General features: G+C 46.9%; 1 protein-coding gene across 1 annotated transcript in view; it reads right to left on the bottom strand.

Moving 5' to 3' along the window:
• Positions 1-24961, bottom strand: part of Abca4 (ATP binding cassette subfamily A member 4) — a 127254-nt gene extending 102293 nt beyond the window's left edge. Inside the window, 6 exon segments of the mRNA XM_047556864.1 lie at positions 2102-2299; positions 6280-6407; positions 11525-11664; positions 15055-15196; positions 16250-16343; positions 24890-24961. Coding sequence (XP_047412820.1) covers positions 2102-2299; positions 6280-6407; positions 11525-11664; positions 15055-15196; positions 16250-16343; positions 24890-24955 — 768 coding nt within the window. The 5' untranslated portion in view covers positions 24956-24961.
• Between the last annotated feature and the right edge of the window lie 339 nt (positions 24962-25300).

The raw sequence follows: 25300 nt of genomic DNA, 5'->3' as shown, positions 1-25300 counted from the left end.
ACTGGGTGGGCACGTAGGCAGCCTGGGCCCTGCCTACCCCAGTATGCTGGTACCTTTCATTCTGTTCCACGGGATTATGCAGCCCTTGGTTCTGCAGCACAGGCACTGTCTCCTGGCTGTCTGGGTAAAACTGCCCAGAATAAGGCATCTTTGTCATCTTACTCTTCTGTCTAATTCTGAAACAAACCAAGGAGTGAATCTAAAATCAGTTTCTTTTTGAACCTGGACAGAGATATTTGGACCACATTGCTTTTTAAGTCTTTCTGCACCATGAAAAACCTTGAGAACTTTGCTGGGGTCCTGGACCCTGAGCAGTGGTGGCATAATGTTATGTTTGGATGTGAGGTGTTTCCCAAAAGCTCACGTGTGAGACAACACAAGAAAGTTTAGAGGAGAAATGATTGGGTTGTGAGAGTCTTAACCCAATCAGTGAATTAATCCCTGATAGGGATTAACTGAGTGGTAACTGATGTGGTAGGGTGTGGCTGGAGGAGATGGGACTTGGGAGCATGGGTTGGAGGTATGTGTTTTGTACCTGAAGAGTGGAGTCTCTCTCTCCACTTTCTGATCACCATGTGAGCTGCTTCCCTCTGCCACATTCTTTGTCCCTGTTGTTCAGCCTCACCTTGAGCCCCAAGGAATGGAGTCTGCTGTCTGTGGTTTGAGACCTCTGAAACCATGAGCCTCCAAATAAACTTTTCCTCCTCTACAGTTGTTCTGGTTGGGTCTTTTAGTCACAGGGGCAAAATAGTTGACTAAAACACATCCCCAGATTCTGAACCCTCTTAACTACTTTGGATGTCCCAACCTGATGAACTGGGGAAATTGTAGAGTAACTTCCGAGGGAAAATCACAGTTTGAAAGGGATTCAGAGTGAACTCTGTCAGAAACTGTGGGGTCTCGTTTCATTTTTTTAAAGCCTTAAGGCAAGCTGAGAGTGGGGTTTTCTGGGGACTTGAGACAACAAGCAAAAGATAGATAAAATACAAATTCATTAATTAATTCTTAGCAACTGACTTTCCTCACAACACAGTTCCAGATATTAAAATATAGCCAAAAGAAAAAAACAATTCAGTACTAGTAATCCTATATTCCGCCTCCAAAGAATTCTGAGCATTGGTGAAAATGCACCCATAGGGACCCTCAGAATCTCCTAAGGCCCAGGGCAGCTCTGCATCTTTCACCAACCTTTTGGATGATTTTCATGCACCCTACAGCCTGACAATCCCCACACAGACCTTCCTTTATAATATTTCCTCTCATTTTACCCTTCTAGCAAAGGAGGAAAGACTTTCAGTTTCAAGTAAATTTTCTGGGGTGCCATATCTAGCAGAATGAGCTAGATCAGAGCTTTGAGACTATGAAATTTTCTGTTATTTGCTCTCTTAGAAACAGCCATTGGGGTGGGGGTGGGGTTAAGACCTGGCCCAGAGGAAAAAGCATGAAGTCCTTATTTAGTAAAATTTTTTAAATGCCTTACATCTTTTTTTTTTTCCTGTATCTTTTTCTACCAATCTATAAAGTATTATATAGATGAATAATGGGGCTAGGAAAGGTTCAATATCTTGCCCACAATCACAGAAGTCAGAAGTCAAGCCAGACTTTCTTCCCTTTTTTTTTTTTTTTTTTTAAATACCAGAGATTGAACCCAGGGATGCTTAACCCCTGAACCACATCCCCAGCCCTTGTTTATTTTTTATTTTGTGATAGGATCTTGTTAAATTGCTTAGGCCCTTACTATGTTGCTGAGGCTGGCTTTGAACTGACCGTCCTTCTGCCTCAGCCTCCTGAGCCACTGAGACTACAGGCATGTCACACCACACCTGGCTGCTTCTTTCATAAACACATCGCTAGAGGTGGTGGAGAGCACTCGGCCCATGTTTGGAGTAGACACACACCTGCCACAACACCTAATGCTGAAGCTCACATGACTCCTGGGTCTAAGCCGCTCTTCTAAAAATTATATTGGTCAAGAGTTCTTGGGCCCTTGGAGCCACGAGCTTCCTCCAGGTTTGTTCTGAACACCAGGTTCATGCCTCCACCAGTGTCAATTCGTGAGTCCCTGATGGCCTGCCAGCCCCAGGAATCACCCTTCCCTTACCACACGGAAGAGTTTGAAGAAGTCTACATTGGCATACAGAGTGTCTTCTATCCACTGTAGGGTGCCCTGGGAGAGGGAACACAGGGCATCATGCACAGTCCTTGCTCCACGATGCTGGCTGAAGATGATGAAGCGGTCCAGGAGGGCCTCACTGCAGGCGATGTCCTTCAGCGCCAGGTCTGGTACTCCATACGCAAACTGCAGGGTAGAAAGGCAACATTGAAACCTCCGGGTGGTAGGAAATCCCTGTCCCACTCCCACCCCAAGAGGCCCACATCCTAACCCACCAGGCCCATGAATACGTTATGGCAAAGAGAATAACATGGCCAGTGGATTAAGTTTGCTTATTAGCTGCCCAATTAGATCAGCAGTTTATTTTGATTTATCTGGTTGGGTCCAATGTAATCCTTGAAATGTGAAAGGAGATAGAAGAAACAGCGTCAGAAGAATGTGATGTGAGATAGACTTGGTAGGTCATTGCTGGCCTTGCAGATAGAGAGGGACCACCAGTCAAGGAACGTGGCCAGTGTCTGGATGCTAGAAAAGGTGAGAAAACAGATTTTTCTTGAGATCTCCCAGTAAGAAATATAGATCTCCTGGTTCCTTGACTCTCATTCTGTCCTCCAGAATCATGAGATAATATATTAGTGTTGTTTTAAACCATTAAGTTTGTGGTACTTTGTTTCAGCAGCAATAGAAAACCCAAACACTCCCCAAGCCTCACTTTATCAGGGAAACTTTCAAAACATGGGAGATCTCTTTCTCTGCCCGTGATGCCAAGGTGCCATGGAGACCTCCCCAGGAGACTGAAGGAGTGGTGACAAGACACGTGTGGTAGAGGCAAATGACCGATCTCCTTCCTTGGTTCTCATCAGATCTAGCACATAAAAGCATCAGAGTCCAGTTAAATTTGAATTTTGGAAAAATAATGAATATTTTTTCATATAACTGTGTCCCAAATAGGGTCTAAATGGGACATAATTATGCTTAAAATTTTTTTCATCACTTATCTGAAATTCAGATTTAACTAGGCATCTTTTTTTTTTTTTTGATATGTGACCCCCACAAGGCCTAAGTAGCCCAGCCACCAAGCTCTTAGGGAGCCCATGGACAGTGACTCCTGAAACACCGTGACCATGATGGCTTCCGGAGGCTGAGGTGCCAGGGGAAGGGCATGAACCCCGGTCAGGGGCCTTGACTGCCCAGCACAGTGTCTGGCCTGTTGGAGTCCTGGACCCACTGTGTCGGTCAAGACCTTGAACATCATGAACGAATCCGATTTCTGGGCATTGTGGTCTCCCTGTGGCTTCCAGTTACATGGTTCTCTGGGCTAGAGAGCAGAGCAGGCCTGGCTCTACCACCCGCTGTGTGGGGACATTCAGACCTAAGCTGGAAGCTGGTCCCTACACAAGGCGCAGATGACCACTGATGGTGGATCAAATGTGGACTCCTCCTACTAGTGACAGGCTGCATGTGCCCACAGAGCCTTCCTGCTTTGCCCATACCCACTTCTCCCAGGCACAACCCATCCTCATCTCTAATTCCAGAGGCTGAAACATTCCAAGGTGAAGGGTATCAATAAACTCATTTCGTCCAAGCCTCTCACACTCCAGAGAAGGAAGTGATGGAGGAGGGTTCTGGTGACTTGAGAAACTCACATAGCCAGCCAGCAGGAAAACTGGGACACCCTGAAGGTCACTAGTCACTCTCTCTCAATGCCCATTAGTTCTTTGGGTGCACACAACCACCATACAGGGTAAGTACTTTATTATTTTCATTTACAAATGATGAAACAGGCACAGTGTTGCTCATTAATTTGCCTGAGGTCACACAGTTAAGTGTGTGACCATGCTGAGATCTGAACCCAGAGCTTAACCCCTACCTCTTAGCTCTCTGGTGAATAGGGAAGAGGGAGAGGGCAGGTTGAGAAGGGAGGTTTATGAACGTTTTCACTGGGGAGACAGTATTTGAGGTGGACCTGAAAGCATATTCAGGAGTTTCCAAGGTTGGGGGAAGGACTGGTATGAGCCAGAGAACTGTACTACTCTTGTTGTCTAACAATTCCCTAGATGAAGAGCGGAAGCGATGAGAGCTGTGCTCAGATACCAGACAGAAAGGGCTGCAAGGATATCTGTTTCTGATGATAAACAACAAAAACTCCCTGCTTGATGAGGATGATCTACTGGGCAGTCGAGAACATTGCTGGCATGGTTGAAAGTTCTAGAGGATGTGCTGACGAGGAATCACCGAGATGGATGGAGACCTAGGGAGCTAGAAGAGACGGTGAGCAGCAAGGTGGGCCGGGTCCACAGGAATGGCCTCTGTCAAGGCAGGAGGTGCTGGGCTCACTAATTAGGAGGGCACCAGCTACTCAACCAGTGACACTTGACAGAGGCACAACCTGGTGACCCCAGCCTCTCATCCTCCCTGTGAAAGGCCTCACCCCTGAAACCAGCAGCTAGAGGTCCAAAGTCACCTCAGTAGGAACTCTAAAGAAATTTCCCCTGAATTCCTGCCCTTATTCCCATCTCCCTTTAATTACCAACTGAAAATTGTCACAGGCATTGCCGGGACTGGAGTTTTATGAGCTGGAGAGAAAGCAAAGGGGAAAATGAGCAATCGGTGCTGCTGACACCACTCCTTGGGTGGGGGCGAGAGGGAAGCCAGGCAGCGCCAGGCAGCCCGGCCTGCCTCCCAGGGCCTCTTCAGGAGCCGGCCCTATTTCCCTTCTCTAGTTTCGATGAAAACCTCAGGGTCTGAGCAGTCAGGGTTCACTGAGCCAATCCCTGGCAGGCAGGGTGGGGTTCCCTCCCTCTCCTCTCTCCCCTCCCTCCACTGGGCTCAGACAGCACCTTGTGCAGAATTTATTTGAAATTCTCGGTTTCTATCTTGTTCTCCCCTGGAGTCTGGAGGGGGAGCAGACCTGACCCAAAGCGAGTGGGGAGGGTACCCAGGCCCTCAGGTATGACAGACTTTCATCTTCACACTGAAAACCACACACCCTGGAGCCTGGGCTGGAGCCCCTGGAGGTCCCAAGCAAGTTAGTGTCTCTCATACCTGAGTCACCTGGAGGACTTGCTAAAACAGACAGCAGGGTCCCATCCCCAGAGCTTTGGACTCAACCAATCTGGGCTGGGGCTTGAAAACTCACACTCCTAACAAGCACCCAGGGGTTGCTGGTGCTGCTGTTCTCTGAACTTTGAGAACCTTCAGACCATAAAAGAAACTCAGGCTTAGGAAACAGAAGACCTGGATTCCACCCTGACTTGGGCTCTGACAATTTCTAGCTCTACAACTGTGTGCAAAATCACTCCATCTGCAGACACCTCAGTCTCCCATCTGCTCTTTGACCATTCTCAGGATTACTGTGAGGGACAAAAGAGCTAACAGATGTGAACGTCATATGTTTGTGGTAAAAATGCTGTTTAAGAAATTATTAAAATGGATGAAACAAATTTGGGGGCGGTATAGATCAGAAATGTGCTAGGAGTGTAAAAGAGGTTGCCTGGCATTGGGAAGAAAGTGGCCCAGGAAAGCAGAGGTTAGCTCTTCTGCTTAGGGAGGTGACCTCAGCTCACAACTGCGCTGCCCATTCTTAACTGGGGCTGAAGATGTTTCCATGGTGCCTTCTCTTCAGGAGGGCTGTTCAAATACACCTTTCAGGACGTGCTTCTCTGACCGTTCCCCTTAAACTGCCCCCTCCCACACCCCTCCTGTCCTCTTCCTGACAAGTGGAGACACATGCCAGAGTCTCTGCGTGCGTGACCCTCTCCTATCACCCCACTGGAATGTGAGCTCCTGAGCCAGGGGCTCTGCTTGTCGTCTTTACGCTGTATTCTAAGCACCTACAACAGTTCCTGAATATTTGATTAGTGGATGCATAGTCCTGGGTTTCCTCAGCCCCTACAGGGGAGGTTGAGCCTCTGGATGGCTAGCTTCCTCCCAGTTAGGAAAACCTGCTGTGTTTTAAGCCTCATGAGGTCGTGGGTGCTTCAGATCTGGTGATGGGAATTCTTATCATCTCAATGATCCCCAGGTATTTTTCCAAATACAGGGCATCAGTCATGGATTCTGAATGTGAGATCAAGAAAGAAAAGGAAGATAAAGATCTCCCTCGTCTCTCTCAGGCTCAGGGCTCACCCCTCCCCTCCAGAGACCACTGACCAACACCCACCTACCTGCTCCACACGGACTTGGGAGTTGACCAACAGATGGACAACTGAGTTGGACAGGCCAATGTTTTTAATCAGAAATGGGGTCAGTGTCTCTTCATCTTTCAGGATATCCCGAATGCGTACTCCTCGTCCTTTGTATGAGTGAAAAAAAGAACAGGGTGTTGAAGGGGAGATGGGTCAAAAAAAGGAAAACAGCCAGAGATGGTGGGAACTCTTCTAACTTGACTCTCAGGAGAAGACTCCTTCTTGGGTTCCCAGGGAGCAGCTGGATGTCCAACCTCTTTCCCGTGGTCGTCACCAACACAGTCACAGCATTTACTATGGAGGTAGCTGGGCACAGTTCAGTGGGAAGGCACAGAAGGTGGGGAAGGTCAGCCCAGGATAGGTGGGGTTGTTCCAGGACAGTGGCTTTCAACAGGGGATGAGTGGGTGGAGGAGGTGCAGCTGGGCAATTTTGTTCCTGGGGAATATTTGCTGATATCTGGAGACATTTTGGGTTGTCACAAGTAGGGCAGTGCTAATCCCACAATACATAGCACAAGTGTTCCCCAAACAAAGAATTATCTGGCCACCAAATTTTGATGGTGCTGAGGTTGAGAAATCCTGGTCTAGGATTGGAGGAGATAGGTCATTTGCCCACAATGCAGTTGTCATGGGGTAGAGGACCCTTCTTGGCATTTCTGTATTCTCAGGTCAGGCTCCAGGCTCAGGGCACTGGTGTGGACAAAGAGAGATGGGGTATTAAGGGAAGACAGGCTTCAAGGGGAAAGAGGAGAGCCAGCCTCTTGCCTGGACTTGTTCTGGTCAGACTCAGTCACATTCTCTCCAGCTTCCTGGAAACAGGAATCCCTTTACAAGGAGACATAAAGAACTCCTAACTGTCAAGATAACTGTGGGACTCTCTGTGGCCACACTGCCCACACCTACCTCATGGGATCATTGTGGGGTGACATGGGAAAAGGAATGTGAAGCGCTTAGCTTCCAGACCCCAACACGATCTCAATAAATGATTGTTCTGATGGCACCGATATTATTCCTACCCGTCCCAGGGACTTTAGACTAGCACCTGCCTCCTCTGCCTCCTCCCAGGGCTAATGTTCAGTTCATGAACATTCCTCAAGTGGGCCACTGCTGCAGTTCATGAGATGCACTGGCCAGAGAAGAGCTTACAGGCCCAGACCTCGAGGAAGTCATCTCAACATGAAGGCAAAGCGCTGCTATGTGAAGTGCCTCTCTACCTCCGAGTTCTGCAGTTAGCTCCTAGTTCTTCTCCATCTAGTTTTAATGACCCGATGCCCTTGCTCCTTCCTGTGAACCACCCTCTCCCCAGCCCCAATTCTCCCTCCCCAGGCTGATGTGAAGCTGCCCTTGAATGCCTGACAGCTTTCTTTCCATTTTTCTGCATGCCTCTCCCTGCACAACACCTCGTCCAGATCAATGTTGCTGACGATTTCCTCTTGAAGGGGGATGGGTCAATTCCACAGGCCTGGCCCTGAGGTAGGGCAGGGCAACTGGTCCGAGGCTCCCCGACAGAGGCCTCTCTGGCATCAATGGGCTCCCAATGGTTAAGTCACTGTCAGTCCTCTTTGCACAGAAAATCCAAGGCTTTAGAGGAACCATAGAAGTAGGAGGACTCTGAAAAGACCTGGTCCATTTTATATAAATCCTGTCATCTTCCACACAGCTCCCTCTGCTTTCCTGCTTCCTCTGGGACACCAACTCAATTGCTCTTCTCTCAATTACCCCTTTATACATCCTTATATACTCTCACTCCAGCAACATACACACACACACACACACACACACACACATACACACCCCTATGCACATGCATGTGCACACAGCTTTTTTTTTTTTCAGTACTAGAGATTGAACTCAAGTTCTTGCACAGGCTAGGCCTGCACTGAGGTACATCCCCAGGCCTTTTTTGACAGAGTCTTGCTAAGATGCCCAGGTTGTTAAGATGCCCAGGTTGGTGGTCTCCTGCGGCAGCCTCTCAAGGAGACAGGATATAGGAGCACATGAACTTTTAAGATTTAAGGGCTCTGGATCCCGCTTTTATTATGCTCCTCGTCCTACCTAGCAGTGTTGGGCACACAAAGGTAAGTCCTTGAGGTCACCTCTCTCTGATACCCAGCATCAGGTCCTGATATGGAATCTGGGCCTCCATCAAGTCTGTTGAATGACTCAAAGCACTCAATAAATACCCTTGGACTTGACCTGAGAGTCAGAGCCCATTTGACTTTTTATCTCTTAGTTGCTCTTTAACACACTCAGTTGACATTCCGTACACATATCTTGCAGGGAGAAGGGGCAGAGACAGGAACTGGGAGTCATTCTGCCCTGGCGTCAAAAATATGCCTCAGGTGACGGGACTGCTGTGGCCCTGGGGAGAAGGGCAGGAGCTGCAGGTTCAACAAACACCTGAGGAGGGTGCAGGGCCAGAGTGGAAGAGGGGCCACACCAGACAGGAACCTCACTAGATTACTGAGGCAGTAATGTGAACTGGGGACCTGAGGAAAGAAAAGTACATTTCATTTAAAATGTGGTTCTTCTTGTTTTCTTCCCTGGGAAGATTAGAGGCTGGGGGCGGGGTGGAGGGGAGCTGAGGGTTGGGTGGGAAGGAAGCCAGGAGAATGCACGAGGCTGTGGGAAGAAGGGGTTTACAGAGGATGGGAGACCTCAGCGCTTGCTGGGTGCAGGGGACAGCCCCTCCCCCCATCTGGGTTTTCACCATAACCCTCCCCTGCTGAGAATGCAGCACTACAGGTTTGCCGTGAAAAGAAAATGCTGCCTGGTTGATCACCAGCATACTTTCCCAGGTGACCCAGAGCTGACAGGCAAAAGCACACCCCAGCCTCACCGCCCACCGCGCTTTCAAAGACTCAGCATTTCAGCGCGGCTTCCCAGAGAGCTCCCCAAAGTCTCTCAAACAGTCTGCAGTCCTGACAGTGGATTTCAGTCACTGGCCTGGAATTCCTTCAGATGTGATGTCCCTTACTTGGGGATGGACCCCTGCCTATGCTCACAACCACTAGGGTCAGGGATTCTGCAGTCTCTGTTCCCAGGCTTTGGGGAAGCTTGGCTGGCCTTCACTGACCCTTTGTCTCCAGGCCTGCTCTCCTTTAAGAAATTCTCCCCACAGCCTGGAGGCCTGCAGAAAGAGCACCCGGCATGCCAATTCAAAATGAGTCCTGTTCTTGGGTTAGGCAATATTGATGTTGAGTCTCATATACACATTGTAAAACCACAGAGAAATTGTGGTTTGGAATTACTTCCCTTACACTTCCTCTATCCAGATTCAATTTGATGATCAGACACTTAAATGAAAAGTCTGCCTTATCATAGACTCTGCAGGATGAAGCGGGATGCACACTCGCTCCAGGAGTTGTGCAGCCCACGGGTAGCTCATCTGCTTGTTTAACCTTGGAAAAAAACACGTCCTCCTTTGTTTTCTTACTATTAAAATGCTAATATGTTCCATCTTATTGGATCCTTCAAACTTGAGCTAACTAAAATAAACTCTTCAGAGCAGCAAAGAATGCAGTGCTTGTAATCTAGTTTGTAGAAAATGACTACATAAAGGACATGCTGTCCCATTTTTTAAACAATTATATGCAATTTAACAATTTTAACATACCAAGTTGAACGTACTCCTGCATTTTCCTGCTCCCATAGGGAAAAAGGCAGAAGGTGGCAAGCTAGGCGGAGGGTCACATTCTCTTTGGGAGAAGACTCCTGACTCCCCTGCTTCCCTCTACCAGGCTCCCACACTAGCTGGGTCATTGTCTGTTCCACTTCTGCTCCCTAAGTCCTTTAAGGGGAGGCACACAGCCCAGTTCATCTCTCCACCCACAGATACCAGTCTGGTGCCTGGCTCACAGTAGTGCCCAATGTCTGCTGAATGTCAAAGGAGTTGTACAGCAGGCTTGGGTGAGGAGGGCCTGAATTAAACCACTCTTCTTCTTCTATTGTTTCGAACCTGGAGCAGAAGCTGTTGTGTTCAGCTGCTCCTGTCTCTTGGTGGTCCTCTTGCTGGTCTCCTTCTGTATTGCTAACAGTGGCCATCCCTTACTCCAAACTGCTGGAATTGCTGCACTGGAAGTATCCCAGCTCTGTTCCCCAGAGTCATCTTTCCCCACTAGACGTCTTTTCTTGGAGGTCACTCTCCACCCACAACCTGCAGTAAACCCTAAATTCCTGGGGCTCTACTTCCTCGCAGCCACTCATTTACCTGCCTCTCAGGGAATGGGTTCCAGCTGCCATGTCCAGCCCCTCCCCCTCCTGCCACTGCAGGAGGACATCCCTTCATACTTGCTGAGTTTTTGTTTGTCTTTTGTCTTTTTGTTTTTCCCCTGGGGAGGAGAGGCCCCTGAGGGAGCTCCTGCAACCCTCCTCCTCGTTGTGCTTCCCACCCGGGTGTCCAGCTCCTGCTCTCTTCCTGCACAACCTCCGAGTCTGCACGTGGCCCAAGTCTGGCCTCCCATTTCCTTTGCCTTTCCTTCACCATGCACCTTTCTTCTGCTGCACTCCACCATGGCCATCCTTGGGCTCTTGTTCTCACCCACCCTGCCTGGCTGCCTTCAAAATCCTAAATTTGAATATTTCATCCTCTATCAATGCTTTCATCTTGCTCATTTTCTCGGTCACTTAAACAGGGTCATGGAGCGCACTGAGACCTCATTCCTTGCATCTCTATTCCCTCCTAGCTTATCTCAGTACTTCTGACCTCTCAAGGATCCTTCTGCAGCCTGGGCCTGATGCATAGAGTATAATCACTTTCTTCAACCTCCTTGCCTCCTTGACTCTCTCTGGTGACTCCTCACAAGCCCCCAGCTGGGCATCACCCAGCTCAGGGCCTGGATGCCAAGTATCACTGGAAAAACTGTACCATTGTACTTTTTAAGGTTGTGATAAACCTGTGGTTTCTGGCCTTCACTGCTCCTCAGTGATCGAATCCCTCTTCCTCAGCTTCTAGCCCTTGATTCAACCTTGTGCTTCTCAGAGCCCCATCTCTCTCTGTGTTTTTTCTTTTTGTCTCTGGACTTACCTGCCCTCCTGCCCAACTTCCTACCTTTTAGGCTGGTGCAGAGGAAGAGGCCTTCAGCAAGGTGATTCTCATCAGCCTTTGCAGCTCTCTCTTCCTACTTCCTCTGGTATCATTTTCCACCAAATCCCCGACTTGTCCCTAGATGAGCGAGGCAGGTGAGAGGCCAGTGAACGTCGAGAATGCTGAAGCCCAGCTCACCTGCAATTCTCTCAGGGTGAGTCCTCAGGGTGTCCATGAACTGGGACAAGGTGCGGAGCTCTGTCCAAACTTGGCCAAAGTGCTGGCTCTCTGGCGCATTTAGGAGGAGCCCTTGAAAATCTCGATACACTCTTGCCAAGCTGTAAGAAGGACAAAACCTCGTCAATAAAGAAATACCTGTTATTTTCATAATAATATTAATACCTGTGCTACTTTTAAAAATAAGGTGCTTGACTTAGCTACTATGTTCTGTCTCTTTATAATACTGCCATGACAAAAGGAAAAAAGAGAATTATTTTTTATTCTTTTGCAAATGTAGGACAACAGATTGGGGTAGTGAGTGATTTGTCCAGTCCTCCAGTCTGGGCAGGGTCAGGTGCTTGTTAACCTCATGCTGCCTATGTCCCTTGTCCTGAGAAACTTTAAACTTGGTAAAACTTTTCAGGATATTGATGTTGGTGGATATTACTGGAGGTTCTTCCAGCCTTCTCCCACTTCTCTGAGACCTGCCCCTGTACCCATTCATGGGGTTAGCCTCTGACAGCCATGCTTCATCCACAAGGAACTCCTTGGGTGCACACACATACACACACACACCTCTCCACTAAAGCACATTGGACAGGAAGAATGAAGCTGGAACAGCCAAACGTATTCCCAGGAACTTAAACAGGATTCAGGGCTGCTCTTCTGATTGCCCAAGCCAAAATGCTGTGAACTGGGTGACTGGTGCAGCCTGGCCTTCTAGGAGGAGGGGAGACTGCTCCACAGAGAGAGGTGAGTGTTGTGGATGAACAGAGACAGGCAGAGGCTGGACCTTGAAGTTGCAGACTGAAGAGCTGAAGGAGCAGCTCCTGACAGCTCTCCAGCTCTTGCTCCTCCTCTTCTGAGGCCTGCCTTTACCCTTGGCTTTGTGAGAAGGTCTAAATCATATATCCAAATCATGTATATTTCTCTCTGGACCTCAAGCTTATAGGAATGGGTTCGGTACCCTGTGAGCAAAAATACCCTGAATAAGCCATTATTTCATTTGCAATATATGTTTGAAATGCGAACCCAGATTTCCTGGTTCAAATGTCAAGAACAGGTGGAGTCTGGAACCCCATTCCTGACTCCCACCTCTCAGTCTTCTCTCGTAACAGACACACACACAACCAGGGCCAACCCCACTGTAACTCCTGTTGCCTCCACCTACTGGTATCCAAGGCTTCCTGATCTTACCATACCCACAGGGTGTCTCTGGAGGGTAGGCACTTTTTTTTTTCGGAGACCTCAAGGAGTTTCAAGCTGAAAGTATAATCTTTAAAGTTTCAAGATGACTTTTGCAGCATATTTTAGTCAGCTTTTCACTGCTATGATTAAAATACCTGACAACAATTTTAAAGGAGGAAAAGTTTATTTGGGGGCTCTTGGTTTCAGAGGTCTCAGTTCATAGAACAGCCAGTTCCATTCCTCCAGGCTCAAGGTGAGGCAGAACATCATAGTGGAAGAGTGTGGCAGAGGGAAGTGATGATGATCAGGAATCAGAGAGAGACTCCTCTTGCTAGATACAAAATATGTACCCCAAAGGCACACCCCCAATGACCCAATTCCTCCAGCTCCACCCTACCTACCTTTAGTTTCCACTCAGTTAATTCACCATTAGGGGATCAATTCACTGATGAGGTGAAGGCTCTCATAACCCAATAATCTCTCCTCTAAATCTTCTTGACTTGTCTCACACATCCAAACCATAACAGAATGTGAGAGCCCAGCTAAAACATCACCTCTCCAAATTTCCTGGGAAGAATGTTGTCCTCTCCTATATCTTCCTATATAATCCAGGGATATTTACCCTATGATATTTATCAGCAAACAGATAAATATCTCAGACCATACAGTCTTTGCCACAGCTACTCAACTCTGCCATTATGGCAAAAACAACCATAACTTGTCCCCAGTGGGAAAGGCCACCTTGAAGCATTATGCTGACCTACTAAAAGTTACTGTTCAAAATCTAAATGCCGGTTTGTCCTAGGGGAATTATACTGAGCTTCCTTGTTTTGGATTGGATCTGGAATGTCCCCCAAAGTCTCATGTATTTAGAAGTGGGACTTTCAGGCAATGATTGGATCATGAGGACTCCAACTTCATTCTTTAATTCATTTGATAGATCCATCGTTAACTGAATGGACTAGTGGGAGATGGAAACTAGCTGGAGGAAGTAGGTTACTGCGCATGTGTTCTTTTCCCCAACTCCTCCCTCTCTGTCTCTCTGTCTCTCTGTCTCTCTGTCTCTCTGTCTCTCTATCTCTCTCCCTCTCTCTCTCTCTCTCTCTCTCCATCTTTGTTACCATGAGCCGAGAAGTTTCCCTCTGCTATGTCCTTCTACCATGATGTTCCCCTTCACCTCGGGTCCAGAGCAATGGAACCAGTGGACCATGGACTGAAACCTTACAAGCCAAAATAAACTTTTCCTTCTCCAAATGGTTTGTGTGGGGCTCTTTGGTCACAGTATTGAAAAGTTGACTAACATATTGTCTAATGAGAAAATTAGACACCAAAATAGGTCACCAAATACCTCACTATCTGTCTGACCTGGTGTGTATACAAATAGGGTCTAGCCCAATCCCCAGTAAGTCCTTGTAGGTGACCTTCAGATTTAACCTTTGTAAGGTACAGCTCAAGATCAGCACAGCAGGTAGAAGATGACCCTGTTCATATACCTGAGTCTCTGTGTATACTTCATGCCCACATTTTGTCCTCCCAATACTCTTAAGAGGGAATTCCAAAGGTAGAATTCCTTCCTAAGGGATTTGACTTGAAATTCAACCTCAGACTAGAAATTATTAACCTGGAGTCTTCAAGTTCCCTTAACTCACACACACAATGTTGTGATTTGTGCTTGGATCCAATTTTTGTGAGAGAGTGCTTGTCTATTTTCATCAGCTTCTTGGAAAGGTCTTTAGCCCTGCGGGTTAAGAATCACTACCCTCAAGCCATATCCCAAGATCTTGCACCAATGGCAATTACAACAGAGGATTTGGAATTGGTCATTTCCCCGTGAGAAGTAAACTTCACCATGTAGCTTGATTTCTTTCATCCTCACAAGGATCCCTGATATTTTTTTTCTGTAGCCCTTAGACATCTAAGAAAGTTTTTAAAGGAAAGGAGAGGGGGAAAAAGTCGGGGGAACCGAGTTTTTCTCACACAGTGACTCCACCCAAGAAGATGGATGAACATGAGACAGTGGACACATCACAGCAAGGGATTGCCATCAGATTCCAGATTCCATTTTGGGAATATAAGGACCAAGAAATCATGTTCATGTAGTTTTCATTTGAACTATTCCCCCCAAGTACGCTGCCAGTTAGTAGAATGTTCCAGGGAGGAAACCTGTTTGGCCCTGAACGGTTAGGGGTTCAGCAATCCACGAGGTTTGCTTTCAGTGCTCCAGGTTCTTCCTGAGCAGGCACGTGCATCTACTCCCGTGCACGAGGGGAATGAAAGGGTGTGCAACTTCCTCCCCATGCAGTGGGAATCTTGGTACTTACATGGAGTTGTTGTAGTTTGACACAATTCCAGGAGATTCTCCTGGGGTGGGGCTTTGAAAACAAGGATTGTTCACATTGCAGAAAATCCCCTGGAGCCATGGCAACATTCCTGCTGAGGGCATCGCCTTGTTGGGAAAATGACCTTTTAAACAGGGAATGAAGACAAGAAGGACTTAGTTTTGGAGACCATGCAGGACGCAGGCCCTAGGAGAAGGGCCTCTTGGGGAAAGAGCTTGGCCCCTCTGGTGCTCTCCTTTATTCATGGCTTAGGAAGCAGGAGCATCTAAACTAGGCCAGGCCTGTGTGGGGTGCTGCAGCCAAAGTCTATTCTCTGAAGCTCTGGTGGAGTGAGGAGATAGACAGATGTTCTCATAGAGGCATGGACAGAAGTGTGGGGGACAGATCATTCTGTGGTAAGAGGCATGCAGTGGTGTTAGCTCCGGGAGGCTCTCCAGGTTGCTAATGCCTGCAGAGAAGAGGTCCCTGTCTTCCTTCTGCAACTGTGTATGGAGCACCTATGCCACCCCCTATGCAGCAGTGCTGCAGAATAAGGCTCCTGGCGGGGTCAGGTGAGGAATTAAGAGTTTGCTGGACAGGAGGCTTACTAAGAAATGGAGGCTGGAAACTCATGAACCAGAGGTCAAAGACCAAGAACAGGGTACCGAGCAGTTTTCAAAATTCTTGAGGCATCCACATCAGCTACCTGGAGGGAGAAGCCTCCTGGCCAGAAACCTGGTGCAGGCTTTCCAAGAGGGTGGTAGTACAAAAGGTGGCTTTCCACAGGTTTGTTAAAGGTTCCCAGACAACTCAGGGCTCCAGGAACTATTAAGTATGATTGTATAGCGTACCTTCTCATTTTTCTCTAGCATCATGTATAATATATCCCTCAATCGGTTTTCTTTTATTGAAAAATAGACTTAAATTGGTCTGATTTAGAGAACTCTTCTATAACCTCTTCTCTTTTAAATGGGTAAGAGTTTAGGTACACACAAAAAATATATATGTATTTGCACATTCTTTCAGTATTATGTACACATATTTGCTTAGAATGTGTAGGATTAAAATGTTAGAATTTGTGTAAAGCTGACGGATCTGATTGCTGGTACATTGATAAGCAGAGGTATCCCTGTTCCCCCACCCCCAAGATCTTCCTGAATGACAGGCGCTGCAGTCTCCCAGGCTGCCCCAGGCTCACATTCGTGCTGGCTGTAGAGCGGGTTGGCGTTCCTCAGCCAGATCAAGACCAGAAACAAAGATAAAGGCCACACGAGTTCCACCACAAAGCGAATCTAGAGAAACAAAACACAAAGAGAAAGACCAGTGGCACTAATAGGTACACTTCCTCTAGGCATGGTCTGGGCAGTAGGACTTGGGTTGTGGGAGGGTTATACACTGCATGTTTTCGCCAAGTAACAGACTGCATAGTCCACATGGCCCCAAAAGATTATAACGGAGCTGGAAAATTCCTGTCACCACCTTTGTAACAGTGTGGTGTTATATCACTCACAAGTTTGTGGTGTAGCTGGTGTAAACCAACCTACAGTGCTGCCAGCTGCAGAAAAGTATAGCACATACAACTACACATGAGAAGTAAAACTACATAATGGTAACAAACAACTACGTAGCTGATTTAGGTATTTATTACTATCCTTTTTTATTATTTTAGAGTGTACTCATGCATATATATGTATATATATATATATATATATATATATATATATATATATATTAGTTGTGCATGGACACAATATCTTCATTGGTTTAATTCATTTTTTTGTGGTACTGAGGATGGAACCCACATGTACTAGGCAAGTTCTCTACCACTGAGCTACAGCCCCAGCCCTTGCACATACTCATTCTACTCGTACTAAATGTTCTTTGTAAGACAGTGTGTAGTGTTGTAGCAGCATCTGCCTCCTACATCTCATGCTCACTGGTCTCCTGATTGCATCTTTTTCCGTTGTGCTTGATTTAATCATATATTTAATTTTGTGTCTTGTTTGCAATGGCCTTGGGAGCAACAGACTATAATTCAAACACACACACACACACACACACACACACACACCCCACACTATATAGCCATACAGCATAGGTATGTAGTAGATTATACCATGGAGCTTTGTATAATGACACTCTGGTGTTCACACAATGATGAAATCTCCTGGCAGTTCCCAGTACGTGTCCCATTGTTAAGTAATGTGTAACTACATTGACCTGAAGAACTTCCTTCTTTTGTCTCTTGCTCCTACACCACCTCTACTTTGATTTATTATACAACCAGCTTTTGCTTTATTTTTTTGGTACTAAGGATTGAACCCAGGATGAGTTTGAACACTGAACCATATCCCCAGTCCTTTTTATATTTTGTTTACAGACAGGGTCTCGCTGAGTTGCTCAGAGCCTTGCTAAGCTGCTGAGGCTGGCTTTGAACTCTTGATGCTATACCTCAGTCTCCCAAGCTCCTACGATTACAGACATGCACCACCATGCCTGGCTACTAACCAGTTTTTGTGTCCAGCTGGGTTTTACTTGTCTCTAATTAGAAAACAGCATTAATATAAAACTGATTATAAAGGGTCATGGAGTTCATGGGCTTCGGTCTTTGCAGATGTTACTGTACACATGGATGCAGATTTTGATTCAATAGGCCCCAGCAGATCACATATATCTTGCAAGTTTTCAGGTAAAGTTGGTGCCACAGGTAATAAAGACCTTGTTGTAAGATGTCTTTCTGCAGATGAGGAAAGAGACTCAGAGAGGGCAGGTGACTTGTACAGTGTCACATCAGCAGTGACAGTACAGGAGCCAAAATCCAGTCTCCTGCTACTAGGGCCAGTGCTCTTTCTGCACTTCCCCATGACCTTGCCTTATGGTGCATAATAGACCTGGCATGTGGTTACTGAGTGAATGAATGAACCAACCAGGTGAGCAAATGACTGTGAAATACTGTGACCCATTTCTGTGTCAACAGAAACCTGGCTTACCAATATTTTCCTTCAACATTTTCTATTGCTTAAAGAAAGCAGGGAATACTTCAATGGGAATAGGCACACTTCTTCCCGGAAGGGGCCATTGATATCAACAATATGATGGAAACTTAGTATTTAAATTTAGGTTTAATTTAGAGCATAAAGATTTCTGGCTAAAAGAAGAGCCAGTTGATTATTCTACCTTGTACTCTGGCACTGCACTAAACTAGGGTAAGGGTTGGAGGTGTGGAATGCAGAGGGAAAGAGGGAAAGAGGAATGTGAGTTGGGGAATATAATAGCTGTTTTACCCAAGTCCTACTCTAGGGACCTTAGAAAGCAAACTCCTAAGATCCAAAGGAGAACCTAAGTAGCTGCCCAGGAAGGTCTCTAATTGTTGTTTTCCTTTCAAAGAAATGTGAATTAGCTCTCACCAACATGTTAGGCATCATAGCAGGTACTTCTTTCCTGCTAGTAAGGGAAAACTATGTTCCATTTTTAATTTTTTATTTTCTTATAGTATTAGGGATCAAACCTAGGGCCTTGTGCATGCTAGGCAAATGCTTTACCACTGATCTACGTCCCCAACCCTGACATTCTGGTGTTTTAAAAATGGTCTGCTGGCAATCAAATTATAACCAATCAGAAAATAAAATGGAAGGGGAAAATGGATCATGCATTGAAAAAGCAAAGAATGTTTAGGGGAAGGTGGTAATTATGCAGTTATAACTTTTCACAAACTGTTTTACTCAGAATCTGTCTAGGGAGAATTTGTTAGAAGAAGCATACACACACATATGGTAAGGAAAAAAGACCACAATTTTTCTTAAGACACTCATTTTTCGGGACTCCCCCTGCACATTTTTTTAGAAGGTAGCAAAACACTAATATTGGGCAATTCCCTCCCTGTGTTAAAGGCTCTGACCCCAAGCCTACTTGATAGCCACTGGAATGTTGACAGTTACCCCTGCCCCCAGGACATGCAAATCAAGGGCGCTGTGGCTGGGCCCCTTCCCAGCCAGGCCCATCTCTCCTTACCATCCTGGTTTCTAGACCACATAGCAACTGTCCTCCAACAGCTGGTTTCCCCTGTCTTATCCCTCCTACTACAGGGTCATTTCTCCTAGTAAATGGATCCTCCATGTGCTGGAAGCTTCCTGAGGGCAGGGGCCACATCTTTCCTTCACTGTGGTTCCAACACCCTACACGAGGTAGAACTCATAATTGGTTCTCAAGAAATGTTTGGAATGAGTGAACCTTTGTCAAGACTGGTCTAGGAGGCTTCTCCAGGAAGTTGGAAGATACACAGGGGTTCAGGTCATCAACAGTCTGCAAATTTAACAAACTGCACCCCCCAAAGGTGTGTACCCTGGCTTCTGGCCTTCCGTTCTGGATCCTCCAGTAGGTAAGGTGGGGAGCAGGTTTGGCAAGATTGTGATGTGAGTGACACGTGCGAAGGATGAAACTGGAAGTTGTTCCCGGTGTCTTCACCAAGGAAATAAGACAACCAGTCCAGATTCTTCACCTATGACTCCTCCTAAGACCATTGTTTGCAATGTTGGCTTTCTACCAAGTGAATGGGTGCCTTCCATGGAGGGACATCTTCCTGGGAATATTCTGGTAGGTTAAACATTGGCGATGATTTGGGAGTGTGAAAATATAGATTATAGCCACTTTCAGGCATGCTTAACCTCTGGGCCTCAGTTGTGTCATCTCTGAATTGGAACTATTTTTTCCTAGAGTGTACACTGAGGATTAAGAGCAGATCACTCTGGGGCTGAGTCCTGGAGTTTTTCTCCAGCCTCTTCTCTCAGCTACAAGATCTTGGGTAATCTGCTCACCTTCTTCAAGTCATGGATCTCATTTAAAAAACGAGGGTGATATGAGGACCTACCTCCCAGAGTAATTGTAATAATAAAATGAGTTCACTGTGCCAAACACACAGAGGCCAGCAAAGGTAACCTTCAATAAATATAAACCATTGATCACTGCCTCATAGGATTGTCACAAGGGTCACAGGGGCACTGTAGGTGACAGCACATTGTAAAGACAGATGAGCAAGAAAACACAATTAAAATGGTCTGTAACCTCTTAGCCTGCCCTCCAAGTCCATTTGCGTCTCTTCCCTTTCTGGATTTGGAACTGCACACTTGCCAGTTTGAAAACACAGGGCTTCCTGAGAAACAGACCACACACTCTCTCCTGATCCAAAAACAAAGCAGGTCTTGCAGAGTGGGAGGGACGAGTCAGTGTGCCTCCCTGTCCCATGGATGAGATTCTGAACCCACACTGTATATCTCATCCCTCTGTGACATGCTAGTCACATCCTCCCTCATGCACTCTCATGCACTCTTGTGTTTTTGAAGTATCTTGTCTGTGCAGGCTTTGTGATTCAAAGTCCTTCATAGTGGGAGGCAGATCAGAATCCACTTCCTTCCTTGGTCTAAAGATTAGTACGGCTTTGCCTGTGTCCCTTTTCACGTCTCTGAATTAGGCCTTCTGTTTTCTGTCTGTAATCCTGCCCCTCAAATAATCACCTTCATTAACCTAGATCAGCAGCTCTCAGGTGCTTGCAGGCTTGAATCACATGGGGACCTCAGGTCATGCCACATGGGACATCAGGATAATTTTTTTAACACCTCTCAGGTCATTTCAATATCCAGCTAAGGCTGAGAACCACTGGTCTAGGTAGTGGTGGGTAACCTTTGAAAAGCATTGGCGGAGAAGTTGGTGTTTTTGGAGGGGCTGCCCCTCACTTCGCTCCCTGCACAAAGCCATTCTTTGCCCAGTCACAGGTCTGTTCTCACAGCAGCCTCTTCTCCCTCCTCCAGAATTGTGCTCAGCGCCCCCACCCCAGAGCCACATCCTTGTCCTTGATGCTCTACTGTGCACAGGCATACCCTAGGGAGAAATTCCACAGTGTAATTAAAAACATGTTTTCAGAGCTGCTTGGATTCCCCCACCCCTTCCCTTTAAACATGTCTGTAACTTTAATTAAGCCCAGTCGAAGCTCAGAAGGGGTCTGTGGAAATTTTTTGTTCTTTCTTTTTTGTTTTTTTCACTGAATTGGTATTTCCTTGTCGTGTGTGTGTGTGTGTGTGTGTGTGTGCGCGCGCGCGCGCGCGTGCGCACGTGCACATGCGAGCATAAATTTCTCTCCGCCTCCCCTCCTCCTCTCAGTACCATTCAGTCTACATGGAGGAGGACAGGTTTCTGGCAAGGGCAGAGTTGGGCTTGTTATTTTAACTTAGCCAGTTAGATTTTCTTCCCTCCCTCTCTGTTTTCAATTTAAAAGGGGGTAGCCAGGGCTTGAAATAGCTGCACGACTCTCCCTTCTGCACTGAGAACCTGGCTGCACTTGGAGCTGACTGCCCAACCTTCTGCATCTGCCACATTCTCTTGCCCGGACACTGAACCCAGGCCTGAAGGCCACACCAGATGCCCAGGTCTGGAGACCCTGAAATGATGAGCACCATACGCTCATGAGTCCTCAGCCTTTCCCAAATATCCTGTCCTGATCTAGAAGGTGGGACCAGGGACTGACACCAAGGGACCCTAGGCTATGAACTCTCAGGGGAAAGGGACATAACCTAGTCATCTTTATAGACTTTCCCTGATGCTGTGCTTGGTCCACAGCCAGTGTGGGCAGATGTGTGTGTGTGTGTCTCCTGCAGTGAGATAGCTCTCGTCATTGGCCATGCATGCTGAAGCATGAGCTCCTGGGAAAATCTTCTCTCACCCTTCACTCCAGGTCCCCTCTGAGCTCCCAGAGCTCACCCCTAAGCTGACTGGGGTTTCCTTCTACTCCAGAGTTGCACTCATAATTCTGCTCAGTAATTAAACATGGGAACATCCTCCTGTCTGACTCTGAATTCCATGAGGGCAGTGACTGTGTCCAGTTTACCTTGGTTCAGGCCTAACATACAACCTGGTCTTCCAGGGCCAGTATTAATTTGCATTCATTATCCTGGTGGATCACAAGTGATCTGGCCACTCGCCTCTGTGATCTCCATGACCCACTGCTTGATACACTGGGGCAGTGTGGTGTGATGGCTGTGCCTTCTGTCCTGGAGTCATAGTTTGAATCCCAGATCCAGCCCACCAGTCACAAACCCTTCCCTGAAGCCTCAATTGCCTCATTAGTACCCACAGGGAAAATTGAGCTCTCGCCTGGAAATGTGAGGATTCAGTGAAGCAATGCACTTAGCACTGTGCCAGGAGCTTAGTAACACTTTGGACAGATGCTAACAGAATGAGAAAAAAAAAAAAAAAAAAGGATGGAGAGGAGGACCTGAAAATGGTGTTCTTATACCCTTAGGGATTGGGAGTGGAGAAATGGGGAAACTCCTTATCTGTTCTTACTTCTCACTCTTGCTCTGCTCACAAAAGTAAACCATGGAAGTTTAAGGAATTAAAAAACTAGGAGTTGAATTACAGGCTGAGTGTATTGTACTCTTCTAAGAGGAGGGCAGAAGTTTCCAGAAGAGTCAAAAACTTTGGCAGGAGACACGACCCCTCTCAGAGGTACTGAATGAATGTTTCCCTCTCACCCAGAAATCCTGGAAACTTCTGGAATAAGGTAGCCAACTAGAGGTACACCAGAGATGTCTGTTTCCAGGGCATTAAGATGGCATCAGGTGATTGTCAACCCAGACTATGCCCAACCTGAGAGATGGATCTGAGCCAAGTTTCCTAGTGTGGATGATTCCATCCTCCTGGATCTCACTGTGGAGATGACAGAGTCGTTGAACAGGAAGACACCTACCAACACCAGGAAAGGAGAACAGAGATTGTGAGGGCACCTGAGCCAAAACCAGTATCTGAAGTAGGGTTCTTTGCAACAGCAATGTGCTTGCCACAGCAATGGAATCATTGCAGGCCAGTGGCTACAGTCCTCTGGTTCATTTTCTTTGAGAGCCACAAAGGGCACATTGAGAGTAAAATGAACTGAGAATCTTAATTCATTATGACTAAGAGAGAAAAACAAAGTGGGATAGTGGATTTTCCTTGGCAATCTGTAGACATATGCATCATGTGGGCAAGGACTAGATGGTTTATTTGCCATTGTGTACTCAGCACGGGGCACTATGCCTGTTGATAACTATTTGTGGATGGAAATAATGAGGGAAAATTGATGAATAAATTTAACGATGAGTCTTGTTCACTTTTCATTAATATTTTCACTCAAGAAGGGAAGCTTCTGGAAGGAATCAAGTGTTTGATCAAGACTCTGGGTTCCTGGGGGCCAAAAATAGCTTCAAGGCTAATTTGAAGTGACACCCGCTCTGACAAAGGAAAACAGCCTAAGGACAGTGGTGTGCTCCCCGCCCCCCACCGCCCCTGCCCCTGTGTGTCCTGTGTGAGACACATCCAGACCTTTGAAGCATCTTGTGCAAGGTTGGAGTGTGTCTCTCGCTGCTTCCCTTCGTGCTAGTTATTAAGCCATTGTCCGCTAGCTCCACACTCACCAGGCAGGGAATCCCACCACATGGGGGTCCTCAGAGACCCTGCAGCAGCCTCTGCACAAATCCTAATTTCGGTTCCACACAACTCTGGTCTTTTGTTTCCATCTTAATGATCCTGTTTTCTTCCCTCAGTCCTTAGTCCTAGGGAGTAGCTGAGTTCTGCAGTTCTGCCTCCAGGATATCTCATTTTCCTTCCACGCTTGACTACCAGCTTTGAGTTAAGCTAACACCTTTCCACATTCAGATCTCTGACCAGATCCTGAGAGGCATTCACTCAGGTCTTCAGATGTTGCACCAGTTGGCCCCATTTCTTCCCTAACATTCCTCTGGAAACCCAGGAAAAATCCTGCCCCACCCATATTCCCATCCTGAACTGAGGTTCGGGGCAGACACTGTTCTCTTCCTCCCTATGGCTAGTCTTCCTCCCTCCACCGACAGACTCAGTCTTTCTAATCTCAGCTCTCTCCGGCCCTCCCTGATCCCCGTCCCTCGTCCCACTTATCAGCTCCTTAAGTCACTTGCAGAACTCTGCAAGACTGTGGTAAAGAACATTGTTTCTTTATAGTTACATCTCCACTCCTTGCTGCTTCCCAGAAAAATTGCACTGAGGCCTTTTGGCAATTATATGTAAGCTCTTGGGGTTCTCTGGTCTTCTGTGGCTCCTGGGATATTGGGCCTCAGCTACTTTATATTGCTCTGGATCTCAAAATATACTTCAGATTTCTCCAGCTATCATAGAAGCCAGTCCAGGGGGGTTCATGTCTCATGCTTTCAGGTCCCTAGTCCAGCCCAGCTCCATGTCTGCTAATTGAAGAAGCTCAGGACACACGCTCTTTGAATCTAAGATGCTACCTGTTGTGAGATGAACTGTTATTTCTCTGTATCATGAAGAAATAAAAATAAAGTAACTTGATTATGAGCTGCACCCCAGTTTTGGAAGTATTAAAATGTGAAAACCCAGTGTGCCTCCTGGAACTGATGAAATAGATATTGCTGTGCCAGGGAGCTAGATGAGGGTAATCTTGTTTACCTTGAGCTTGCTCTGCAGGGCTTGGGATTCTCCCCCACTGCATGGGGCAGATACTCAAGAACATGGTAGACAGGGCTGGCAGGTGTAAAAACCAGGGGAACGAAAACAGAGATGGGCATTCAGTAGATTCATCTGTGTGTGTGTGTGCGGGGGTGGTATTTTAAGGTGGTCAGGGACAGAGCAGCATGTCATCCTGTGAAGGGTACTTGTCACAGGCTCCCCAAGGAGTCAGACAGATAAACACTACTTCAGGATTAAATGGCAACACAGAACTCCTCATGCTCTCCTCCCCCCACCACACGCACTCATGCTTTCAATCTATTGACTTGCTCCACATCTTACTTCTAGAACATAGATGGTAACTCGTTACCTTTTGCCTTTTCCGCAGAGTCCAGTTCTTCCAGAGTAAAAGTTGTATCTGTCTGGCGAAGCCCATGCTGGTGACCACCCAAGAACAAGGGGATGGCCTGGAGCAGAGGCTAATGGGTCAGGGTTAGGGTCAGGGTTAGCGATGAACGTACACGCTGCTCAGAGCACCTCCAGCTCAGGCTGCTGTGTCCTTCTGTTGGTGATTAAAGGCTACTTTTCCCCTTCAAACATAATCCCATTTAATTACACATAAGCCCTTTGTTGGGGAGAAGAGGCAGATACTGTACTTGGTTCCTTTGTAGGAAGAGAAAGGGAACATTAAAGACACACGTGATTGGGTGCTGAGTGGGGGCAGTTGATGGGAACCAAGAGCCTCGGCACTGTCCTCTACCAGGGGCTTCTGGGATTCTGG

This window comes from Sciurus carolinensis, chromosome 1 (assembly GCF_902686445.1).
Source record: "Sciurus carolinensis chromosome 1, mSciCar1.2, whole genome shotgun sequence".
NCBI classification, from domain to species: domain Eukaryota; kingdom Metazoa; phylum Chordata; class Mammalia; order Rodentia; family Sciuridae; genus Sciurus; species Sciurus carolinensis.
This window is presented reverse-complemented; position numbering and strand designations above follow the sequence as displayed.